General features: G+C 36.7%; 1 protein-coding gene and 1 long non-coding RNA gene across 9 annotated transcripts in view; one reads left to right on the top strand and one right to left on the bottom strand.

Annotated features, from left to right (window-relative positions):
• LOC112142469 overlaps positions 1 to 2,220 on the bottom strand; it is a 101,119-nt gene extending 98,899 nt beyond the window's left edge. The window contains exon 1 of one of the 3 annotated variants that reach the window (XR_002918601.2): positions 2,034 to 2,220. This is a non-coding gene — a long non-coding RNA (uncharacterized LOC112142469). The remainder of the gene's footprint in view (positions 1 to 2,033) is intronic. The other 2 variants (XR_002918600.2, XR_002918598.2) reach the window with 2 other exon arrangements.
• Positions 1 to 7,073, top strand: part of LOC112142467 (roundabout homolog 1) — a 132,398-nt gene extending 125,325 nt beyond the window's left edge. For all 6 annotated transcript variants that reach the window (XM_036215111.1, XM_036215109.1, XM_024265883.2 and 3 more), the window contains 5 exons: positions 2,903 to 3,450; positions 3,938 to 4,078; positions 4,160 to 4,381; positions 6,053 to 6,198; positions 6,266 to 7,073. In XM_036215111.1, coding sequence (XP_036071004.1) covers positions 2,903 to 3,450; positions 3,938 to 4,078; positions 4,160 to 4,381; positions 6,053 to 6,198; positions 6,266 to 6,292 — 1,084 coding nt within the window. In that variant the 3' untranslated portion in view covers positions 6,293 to 7,073. The remainder of the gene's footprint in view (positions 1 to 2,902; positions 3,451 to 3,937; positions 4,079 to 4,159; positions 4,382 to 6,052; positions 6,199 to 6,265) is intronic.
• Positions 7,074 to 12,187: the final 5,114 nt, after the last annotated feature.

Raw genomic sequence — 12,187 nt, 5'->3', positions numbered from 1 at the left:
TTCTAGGTTTTGATGAGTAGAAAACAAGCCTGAATGGCTCTTTTACTGTTAAAAGTTGCCGACCCCTGGTTTAAACGATAGATTACAATAAAAATGTCCTAATCTCATAAGTAAACGTTTTGCAACCTGCCAGTATGATAAAAACAGGGATTTTTTTATCCAAAATAATCTTCCCACGCATAAAAAGTATTATTTTGAACTAAGTTTAGCAACAAGGCTTCAAGAAGTGTAGGGGCAGAGCTACAGGGGGGGCGAAGGGATCAGCTGTCCCCCCAGCAAAAAGCTTTGCCCTCCACAATTTTTGAGTCACTACTAGTATCATTATTGACAAAGATTAAGAAATTAACAATACAAGCTTCTCTAAGCATTATGAATATCACTTCAGCTAAAATAACTGCTGTTTTAATATTAATAACAAGTGTTTCTGATCCCTTCATTTTTAGTGACCTTCAATGCTGCTGTTCTCATTTGCCACCCTTCCAAGGTGCTACCGACCCCCCACATGAAATGTTCTAACTCTACTGCTGAATAAGAGACATTTTACAACGCTAAATGTACTTTCATTAGGGTCATGAAATGCAAATTTGCTCCCTACTCCCTTAGTGCATTAACCCTGTCGACAAGCCTTCACACACTCGTACAGTTTCAGAAAAAATGTATTATTCTTCTTATTCGCATTTGCTCAACTTTTTTTTGCAACAGAATGTTGTTTCAAAGTTAATGTTTATGTGTGACTTTTAAAATTAATATTTGCATCTACAGCCCCTCATATAAAACCTAAGAAAAATTGACCTTCTGCACCAAATCGGTAACAAATCTCAACTGTTATAGAAATTCTGAACATGTTGAGTTTAATATGCAAACATTTAATGGTAAATACGTATTTATATCAATACTTTAATCTTTATCCGTTCCATAAACATCTCTGTTATATTTACTGAATACCTTGAAGTGGCTTACATCAAGTTAACTCAAGATAATGTAAAAAAAATTGCATTTTTGTCTTTAAAGAACTACTCCGACGAAATTAGTGTTTTTTCTTTTTTCTCATGGAGGAGAAGACTCCTGAATCTTAGGTATATCATACATATAATTATTATAGATATATAGGTTTTATATATATGCAAACATATATACATATATATATATATACACACATATATGTATTTATATATGAATAGATATGGTAGTGTTTATGTTGCTCCTCTAGGACGTGGCTCAGAGGGCATGTGGTCTGTTAGTTGGAACAGAGAGGGAGCCCACGCTTTAATATGCTTGTAGCATTTTATCAAGAGGATTTATTCTTCAGTCACAATATCAACATATTCAAAAATCCACATAACCATGACATGACCTGAAATAAACAAACTATCCATTCTCTTTTAATAATAATCAGTCCTTCAAGAAGCCTCTTCTCTTCTTCCGTCAACCACATGCAGTCATGCTTATAACACTTAGATCTGTTCTCAATGTACACAGACGAAACTAATAGAAGGTTTTTATAAAATAATTTTAAACTCTGTATTTTAACCAATATATAAATCTCAGATCTGTTTTCTTTTTCTTAATTTGAAAATATATATTTATAATTATTTTAACAAAAATAATTAAATAAAATGTACAGGAATTATAACCAAAAGGTTGACTGGCACTGTTCCTTCAGTCTTTTAAACTGCCATGTATTTAAATACAGTTACTCAATATCATTACTGGTATTTGGTATTGAACCAAAAGAAAATGTACATTCAGTAACATAAAATCCCAGTTAATGTTATTGTGGATGAAAACGTTTCATAAAAAAATGTCAACAGAAATATATAAAAGTTCCTTGCTTCAAAACTAGTTTCTGGGATATTCCATTCACAATAAACATGGCCGCTAGCATTAGCGAGTTAGCTTTCAACACCTAACAACACACATTACAAAATTCCTCACAACAAACCTTATAACTCGAACTACATTAACTCAGGTGCTCTGTCAGACCTTCAGACATAATGTTTGCTAATTATTTCTTCAATTTTGTGTTTACTAACCTGTTAGTTGGAACAGAGAGGCAGCACACGTTTTAATATGCTTGTAGGATTATCAAGAGGATTTCTTCTTCCTCGGGTGTGCCTCTATTCCACTGCGCGCGGCGCTGCCCCCTAGCGGACAGTTTGGGAATTACAGTGCTCAAAAGAGTTGGAAATGGAACTCTGTAGATAACAATGAAAGTAATCAAATTAAAATATAAAAAAATGTAAGGGGTGTCTGTTTTTTACTTTTACTATTTCCCAATTTATTTTTTACTATTTTCCAAGCCTCTACATTTATCACAGCTGGACCAAAAATAATGTCAGAGTTGGAGGATCCAAAAGACTGCCCGCCAAGACACTGGACAGTCCTTGACCCAAATTAAGACCATCACTGTTACCCAATAACGATCAGTAGGCATCCACAAGAGGATGACTTTAAAAAGTGTCTTCAAAGGCTACTTAGGTTTGGGTTGTGAGGGTCAGTAAGCTCGCGGGGGAAGGAAAGTGGACACGGTTTTTCCGCACCACAACTTAGCCCTTTCAGGGCCAAATTAAGTTTAAGTAACAGAACAAATTTGATATTTGGGGAATAGGGTAATAGGTGGTTAGCCTTTAGCTATCGCAAATCTGCATTGCCTGCAATGAGAGAGTTAGAGGTCAATTGTTAATGAACTTCTGCCGCTCTACAGAAACTATGTCCAAGAAAATGTCACAATATTTTGGATTTTGGCTATAAACCACCTAATTAAAATATCACTGGGAATACTTTTACAATAAATCAAAAGAGGTGCAGTGGAGATGGTAGAATGATGGGTATGTTTCTATGTTTAATGGGCTGTGACTAATTCCTGTTAGACGTCACCTCATGTCCGTCTTTTTCTCATCAGCTTTGATCCAGAGGAGAAAACAGCAGACGCTCCATCTCTACTAGTGAGAGCCTCAACGCCTACTGAAGGGACCTGCTGTCAAACACCTGCTTCATCCTCACAGGGAGGCCTGAGCAATGGCCTGCACGATGGAGACGAACACTTCACACACACCTACAGCTCAATACCACTCTGCGTGGACACTGATGGACAGGAAGAGAGCGAGGAAGAGGCCAGGGAGGAGGAAAATCCTGGAGAAAATCCGTACAGCCAACCCTACAATCACCAGAAGCACAAACACCAGCTGCATCCCCTCTCGTCGCACAAGCTGCTCCTCCACGGGCGGGAGCAGACCCCAACCTCCAGCACAGGGGACCTGGACAGATCAGTCACGGGGTCCATGGTTAACAGCTGGGGCTCGGCGTCGGAGGACAACATCTCATCAGGAAGGTCCAGTGTTGTCAGCACTTCGGAGGGATCCTTTTTTACGGATGGTGACTTCAACCAGACAGCGGCTTCCTCAAGAGATATTGTTGGCGTGCGTGTGAACAGATATTCTGAGGAGTCAGGTGAGGCTGGAGGTCTCTTTGTGCATCATAATTAATTTGACATTATGGCTGTCGTCTTTAGTTATCATTTCGCAGAAGATAAAACTTATATAAACCCACTTCAATGAAAGTCATGTTTTTAGTGTTTTGTTGATGATGGAGGACATATTAAATATATATATATACATATATATATATATATTTGGATTTGGATCCACTCTTCTTATTTTTGACATGAAAGCTGTAGGCATTAGCATTTATTATAATTGGTATTTTGTGATCTTACATATCACACTTTGAAATTTATTTTTTTGTCAGTAGGAAAATATAACTTTATGTGACTGAGTCACTGGCGGCTTTAATGCAACTGAACACTAAAGTCCGTTTTTACTAAACGGGAAAAAAATAGTAAAAATGTATTTTGTGATTGTAAAATTCTTTAGAAAGTGCATACTGTAAGTAGGGTTTGTAAATAATCGCTCCTTTGAAATATTTTTGACAACTTCAGGCCGGAGGCAGCAGAGAGCGAGCAGCCCCATGTCAACCGACAGCAACATGAGTCCTGCAATAACACATAAAAGGCCCCGGAGGCATAAACACAACCATTCTGGTCAGCAGGACTGCAAACCCACAGATGTCTTCAGTGACGGTAGAGATGGACTCAAAAAAATGAGATTTGCTGCCTCAGATCCCTTCAGCACTAACATTTGAACCTCGGCTTTGTCCCCAGACACTTGCATGCCTCTCACTTTCACCAACCAGATGTGCCACGGGGACAACAAGGTGAGGGGGGCCACGCTCCCTCGGATGGGCTCTGGGGAGTCCCGGGGCAGACGAGGGAGCGCTGGGACTCACAGGGTCAAGGAAGGTTCCTCTGAGCAGAGCAAAGGCCAGGACAAGCACAAGATTTCATCAGCAGTGAAGGGAAACAACAAAAACCGGCAGCACTCAGGTAGGGGATGAAAATTTCTTCTGATTTTATATTTTTTATGATAGATGATGTGTCAAAAAACACCAACAAAATGGTAAGCTAGCGTTCTTGAACGTGTGTACACGCCATGGTGTTGACACTGTAGTTCACACCAGACAGCCATGAAGAGCTTCTTCTTCTTCTTCTTTTTCTACTGTTTCTACAGTTGGTGCGAATAGTCGTAGCTGTAAAAATTTCGTAAATCTTATTCCAGGCTCTTTTTTTCCACAGCTCTATTCCGATATATGAAAGACTTGGTATTGTAGAATTCCGGCCGGGTACAAACTATTCTCCTTCACGATCAATTTTCAAACAGTTAGCACTTCTGTGAATTAAATGGGACAGCATCCAAACGTCACTACCAAACCAGATTGGTCAACAACACCAACCCTTTATACGTCACAACTAAGTCCAAGTCCGCGATTGGCCAAAGTTTAAACTGGTTGAACTTGCAATGCCTGTTCAATGGCCACACGTTTTGTATGTGAGCCTTGAAATACTCGTAGAAACTTACGTAGCTAGTTTAGAGTTTTGAACACGTAAACCCGAAGTGTGCATTTACGTGTGTTTATGACTCAGTGCCTCACATACACGAATTATTGAATGCTTGGAGTTCTGCAACACCAACTATTCGTATGTCGCAAATAAATCCAAGTCTGTGATGGCCAAAGTTCCATCTGGTTGAACATGTTTAATGGCTACGAGTTTTGTATGTATAGCCCAAAAATGGCCGTGGCAACTTGCCTAGATACGCGTAACATGAGAGTTTTGAACACGTAAACCCGAAATGCACATTTATTGGTGTTTATAACTCATGTGTTTATGACTTATGTATCCCTGAATGCTTGGAGCTTTACAACACCAACAATTCTTGCGTCGCAACTAAAACCAACTCCGTGATTGGACAAAGTTCAACCTACTTAAAATTGTAATGCCTGTTCGAAGGCCACACCTTTAATACGTAGAGCCCTGGAAATTGTTGTAGAAACTCCTGTAGCTACACGTGAACACAAGAGTTTTGAACACGTAAACCCAAAACGTGCATCTGCGTGTGTTTATGATTCAATGCCACACACACATTTCTGAATGCTGGAGCTTTACGACACCAATTATTCATATGTAGCAACACGTAAATGTAAGAATTTTGAAAGCGGAAGCCTGAAACGTGTGATTTTGCATATTTACATAGGCTACGTCCAAGTTCCTTTGCTACTCACTATGTAGTATGTTCACCATTTTTTATTGCAATCTACAAGTCTAATGCAATCTAGAAGCCTTTGCATAAAACTAGTATGCATCGTTGCTCTCTACATTAGCGAATAAAGACCACAATGCATTGCGTTTGAACAATTTTTGCAAAAAAAACGTGTTTAAATTTAATTTTTTAACAAACCATCCACATTATTATCATCAGAGCCACAAATAGACGTCGTAAAATGTTTGTACTGATTTGAATTTCACCTCGTGATATCAGTGACGTCATATTCTGCATTTCGAAAAACGAAAGAAAAGTAGTGAGCATGGTGTCTGAATTGATTTTAGTTTTTTAGTAGTTAGGGATTAGGGTGGGAATTCTGACATAGCTATAGACTTGAACAGTGGTCACACAGTGTGATCATAGCTTTACCGTTTGTCTCTATTGTGTCTTTTTAGAATTTGGCGACGTTCCTCTGTACAGCCGTCCCTCTTTTCCACCAGGTCATAGAGAGCTGGGCTCGAATGCATTGAGCTTTCAGTCTTGCGGGAACTCCAGGACCAAACATGCGGAGCTGGAGGGCCCTGCAGTACAGGTGGAAGAGGTAATTAAGACTCAAGCTTTAAAGAAAAAACATTCTTTTGACTAAAAGCTAATATATGTTTTCACAGTTCCTGAAAAGCCAAGAAGCACTGTGAGTCGTGGAGGAACATCCCATTGATGCTTCAAGCGACTGGGACTTTTACAAAAAGGACAAGAAATTCTGCACAAACCCGTTTTCTACTTGGGATTTCCCATTAGGTGTTGGAAAAAAAAATCTTTAAGTCTCTGGACTTCTTTGTTCACTTTCTTTGTATTTTTTCCTCAAGGACTCTGACCTGCTGGTGGTTGAACTGAGTACAGAGAATCCAAATTTGTTGTGGACGTTCACTAAGATATTGCTTCTGAAGCTGCTTGATGCAGTTGATGTGTCATTTGTTTGTCTGTTATCTTATTATATTACTGTAAAACAGTCATTTCCAGCCATGTTGTAAATTGTTTACGGCCACAGAAGTGCTTCAAATTTTATAAAAGTGTTGATGTTTTCTAAGTGGTGTACATCGTGTCTTTGTATTATTTGTTCTACTTTGGTTAAAAAAAGCACAATCAGTTACTTTTGTTGTACGGATTTTGGGTCGGGAGAACATCAGTTGTTTATGAAGCTTTTAAAAGACTTTGCATTACGCTAAGACAAAGATTGTTCAGTGAGTTTGTGCATTCAGTTGCATATATTTGAGCTGCTTTCATACTTGTTTGAACCCTCTGTTGTGTGTATCTTGACAACTGCATGCAATTTCAAAAGAAAGTTTTTTTTCTATCATCTTCGGTGCTTTGCTCTCCGTTTAGAATCATAAAAAAATGGTCTGATTGCATTTCCGTGTCAGTTTTACTGCAACACTTGAATTTTGCTAAATAAATGATGGAGAAGTGTTGGAAATATTTGGGAGACGACAGTTTACTCTAATTGTGGTTTGATGAATCAAGAAAAAAATGAACGTGGTATTTTTATGAGACATATATACTGTGTCTGCAAAGTTAGAAATCAACAAACATTTAAATAAAAAATAATTCAAGAGTTTAAAGTTTTCAGAGCAAATAATTAAAAATGCACCTAAGAAAATACTCTGTCTTGCTTCTCAATCTGTCCGTACACAACTATAAGATTATTTTTTTAAATGTCTATAGTCATAATTCCTTCTCATAAAAATTGCTTCCATTTCATACTTTAAAAAATGTTACAGCCTTGAAAATGTCACACTTTAACAAATAAGTACAAATAAGATCTAGTTTTTCTCTTTCAGAATTTGGACCATGGTAAGTTAAGAATTTACAAGGTCAAATAGTTTGAAAAGTTTTGTCAGGTGTTTGTATGTTATTGTATTGGAATAACACAAAAATACAAGACTTTTTTACTGCAGCAGCTTGGCAGTTTGACAGCCCAAAAGACTAATAGGACGATTCAAAGGAAGTTTTACGATTATTATAGGATGGCCGCAACTAATGAAAACTTTAGTTTGAGCAATCTTCACCAAATTTTACACACACCTGACGAGGTTAAGTCTAAAACCACAACTGAACAACTTAAACTCCTCCCTGGGATTTTTGATCCATCACCTCATAACTGCTTGAGCATTTTTGAGAAGCAACTTGGGTGAAAAAAAAGTTGGTTTTACTGTAGGAGTTTTGCATTTTTAAGTGTTCGTAAAGTGTTGTTTAAGGAATATTGTAAAAAAAATGTAAAAATAGAATACGTGAATCCCTGACTTTATCTGAAAAAACTCCAGTATCTAATGCAGGACGTGAACATATTGAGGATGTGGGAGTGGTTAACAAAGAACCTCTGTTCCCAAGGAAATCCAAAAATTTACTTTTGCAAATTCTTATAAAAATTACATAGAAATGACAACAACCAGATGGGTTTATTATCACGACTAACTCAAACAAACTTATTTTTTGTCCCCCTTTTTTAACAGAAGAAGCTGTCATTGTTTTACATAAAGTATGTGGGAAAAAATCCAAATATGACTAAATAAAGCTCCAGAATAAAATATATTGTAATAATTCATCTTCTTCTTCGCTTGTTGGGACAAAATATGAGTGTTACGAAACAAATAAACAAAGGGGAAACGTACCTTGGCACAAAACCGGCTAATATTCAACGGGCGTAAGCGGTCTGCGGCGATGTCAGCGACCCACCCGATCGTTTGTGTAAATCTTACTCTGTGTGTTTTGACTAAAAATCACGACAATTCTATATAATAATGTATTTATTTATGGAAAAGTGTGAAATGCCGTTCATCTGTTGCACTTTGTACAAAAACATCAAGACTGGGTCTTCATTTTGTGATGATCAGAGTTTTTTCCTTATAAAATTGTACCAAAATTAAGCCTTTTATGGTGATTTTACAATATCTACTAAGCTGTGTGTCATTGTTTACTGACATATCCAATATGGCGTCACTCTTTACGTATCTTGGCCAATGGTAACAGGCTAGCGGGGCATCTCTTGCAACATATCTCATTGGGTGTTACAGCTTCTCAGTCAGTAATGTGATGTGCTTTCAAGAAAAAAATTAAATGTTTTTGACATTTTTTATGTTTGTCTGTCAGACTGACAGCTGCAGCCGTAAGTAAGTGAGTAAGTGAGGCATCATCACAGAATATCACCGCAGTTCTGAAACAGCATCAGGTGTTGTGTCACTTAGACAGGATTTATCCAGTTCCAACGCAGCAGTGAGGTGAGGACTGTTGTGGCTGTGACCTTTCAAATTGTTTTCCCAGAAGACTTAAACTCACGGATGGTCACAACCTGTTCTGAACTCATCTCGCCGCAGATCGAAGCATCAGCCCCCACCTCCGAGCAGTAGATGAAGTTACCTTTTCTGACCTCTCTTTAAATCCACTAGATGTGTGGTTACAGCCGCTTTACTCTTTCCTCAGGAACCAAGCAGTAATTCATATGACTCTTGGTTTTTTGTTTGTTTTTACAATAAAAATATATAAAAAAGACCTTAAATTTATTCTCAAAAAAGTGAAATTCTAAGATTGTTCTGTTTTCACAAGAGCGTAAGACTAAACACAGGCTTTATTTCTAGTTTGCTTATAAGAACATAAGAAGAACACGTAATTTAATCTGAATCTGAATGTCTTCCTTACTCCTACAATTTTTCTCTATCTTAATTTATCCCTCCAAACGGAGAGATATTGAAAAAATGTTCTCTTTCAAATTACTACCACTCGTCGATGACGTCATTAATAGTCACCGCTCATCTAGTGCATAGCTGCCAGCGTTTGGAAAATACTTAAAAACATCAATATTATAACTTCAAAAAGTCATGCTAAAACTCAATTTATATGTGCTTTAGATCAGTGGCCCCCTGCCATTTTCAGGCCACGGACCAGTTTAAATTAGAGAATATTTTCGGTCCATATTTTGAAGCTTCCGTTTATGAAAATGTATTTGAAAAATAAAGGACATAACAAGAAATTTTGTTTAAAAAGTTTAATATTTGTAATTAATATATGTTTTGTATAGATTATGGAGATTCAATGAAACATAGTAGTTAATTTGAAGAAATTCCATAATGGAAACATTACATGATTTTTTCCCTTATAGAATGTCTTTGTAACTCTCAATCCAAACTCCAATTATCTTTCAGGGAAAAAGATTGATCATATTTTGTTCTTTACGTATATCCCCATTCATTGGGTATTTTGTTCAACACAAAAGAATGTTTTCTGTGCTAAAGTTTCTGAACGGATGCCTAATTCAGCCTTGCTGTAGGAAAATTCTCAAATGTCCCTTTTACAAGTTTCAGACTTTATTTGATTGATTCTTCATTCTCCATTACATATCTGCGGCTGGTTTGAACTTTGTGATGAAGATTTTCCCATTAACATCAAAGTGGATGCTAACAACCGAACGCTAGCTTTGGCTACGTCCGACTTTTAAGGTGTGATAATGAATCAAAATAAAATCTCGCAATTGTCATAAAATTGGTATTTTTTAAACATAATATAAACATGAATCCATTGTGTCTCGAACTGTTTCATCAGCATGTGCAACAGTCAAGTTTGTCACTGCGTATTGGAAAAAGCTGCTTCTGCTACACGAGAACTGTCTCGATAATTCTGTTTGTCATGGAAGACTCCCGGTTTTGTCAGTAAATATCATCTTTATTGATCTTTGAAGTTGAATTCTCTTATTTGCTGGCACTGACTCTTTTTTACCCGTATAATACTCCTAAAATTGGAGCAATAGGGGGTAGCTAAGCAGTTTGGTTTCAGCCAATGCCCCTATTTGTGCCCCATAGTCATCTGTTTATCCTGCAGATTTTTTAAAATGTCCTTTTACAAAAGTCCTTGATCTGTTGTTTCGGCCAGCTTACTTGGTGATCCAGGGCCTGCGTGAGAAACCCCTCAACCAAGCACCAAGGCAACCCGTGGGACATGTAGCATTCATGCAGAAAGTCTGACAAAGCATAGTGAGACACCACAGGGACGAAAAGGGTTTCTTGAGGGTCGGGACAAAACGTATCCTTATTCATTTAAAAATTATATTGTTTAAAAATGATCAACTGACTAAGTTAGATCTAAAGAAATTCTTAATATTGATATTGTTTTTTAGCATCTATTTTACCTTTGGGGAGTATTTCTACTTAAATAGATGACCAGTTGTTAGTCATAAGTTTATTCTCTTTTCCTCTGCAAGAAGCCATGATAGTCATTTTAATCACTTTAATTGTGAAAACATTTATATAAATTCAAAGATAAGGGTTAAAAATGTATATAACAATATATATTGTGAAAATGATTGATTAATAATTATTTACTTTCCATAAGAAACAGCCTATAAAATGTGTTTCTTCTGCTTTTGTCAACTTTATCAGATGTTTTAGTTATGTTCACTTAATTAGACATGATTAGTCATATCCTGCATGTTTTTTATTCTCCTAGCTGTTGTGAATGCAGCAGTACCACACATCAAGTTGCAGTTTTTGTGTTTTTGACAGATAAATAAAATTAGGAATAGGACACAAAGTTGTTGTTCTTCAATCTATTCGGTACTTCATCGGTTTCAAAAATGTTTTTTTTTTATATAATTCAGAAATGCAAATACAGTTTTATCAACTCCATAAGTTCATCATCAGTACTATTACACAGAATTTGTTTGTTATTTTAAGTTAATAAAAAGTATTTCTTCTCTTTTTGCTCAGATCTAAATAATTTTTGATAAAATACAAATATTAAATAATACTACTTGAATGCGAAGACCTCAGCTTTGATTAAATATTAAAATTTCTTTTCATCTGGTAGCTGTTTTAAACTTATCTTCCAGCAGTAGGTTTCTTCTCCTGTAAACAGAAAGCCTTGCAGTGGTATTTTATATTTATTTTATTATTTTGTATAACTTTGGATTTTGACAAGATGAATATTTTTATTTTGTCTAAGGGGGCACAAAATCTTCCCAGCTTTACACTAAAAGCATTCATATTTGTTGAATTTCTGATCTAGAAATATCCCTTTGGTTTGTTGAATTCTGCTACCACACGTTGCCCTGAGATTTTAAGTCATTGAGGTCATCCTGCATGCAGGAAGTGCTGAACGAAGAGGGGCCAGGGTCGTTTGACTTCCTGGAGAATTGTTTCGCTTTCATTTAGGTTCTGAGCCAATGTAGACGCTTCTAGTTTTTCTAAAGCTCGGATGGTGATGATAAGGTCGCATGTGAGTCATAGACCACGTGGGTCAAGGTGTGAGACATTTATTTTTCTCCCATGCTCCATTAGCCGTGTCCCTTTACTCGCATAGCAGGAGCGTGCCAGAAGGCTAAATGTACAAGAAATTCACGTTTACGCGGGGGTGTTAGACATAAAACTAAGCTTCTAAAATATAACTTTTTTGGGACTTTATGATTCAACAATTTCAAGACCTGTTTTTGAAGAATATGTGTTCAAGTAGGCTTTTATTTTAATAATATATTTAATAAACTGAAGGACTTCACAACACCAGGTAGATTACATAAATGTATTTTTTTGTATGTAAAAAAAAAAAAT

Source organism: Oryzias melastigma, linkage group LG14 (assembly GCF_002922805.2).
Source record: "Oryzias melastigma strain HK-1 linkage group LG14, ASM292280v2, whole genome shotgun sequence".
In the NCBI taxonomy this organism is placed as follows: Eukaryota; Metazoa; Chordata; class Actinopteri; order Beloniformes; family Adrianichthyidae; genus Oryzias; species Oryzias melastigma.
This window is presented reverse-complemented; position numbering and strand designations above follow the sequence as displayed.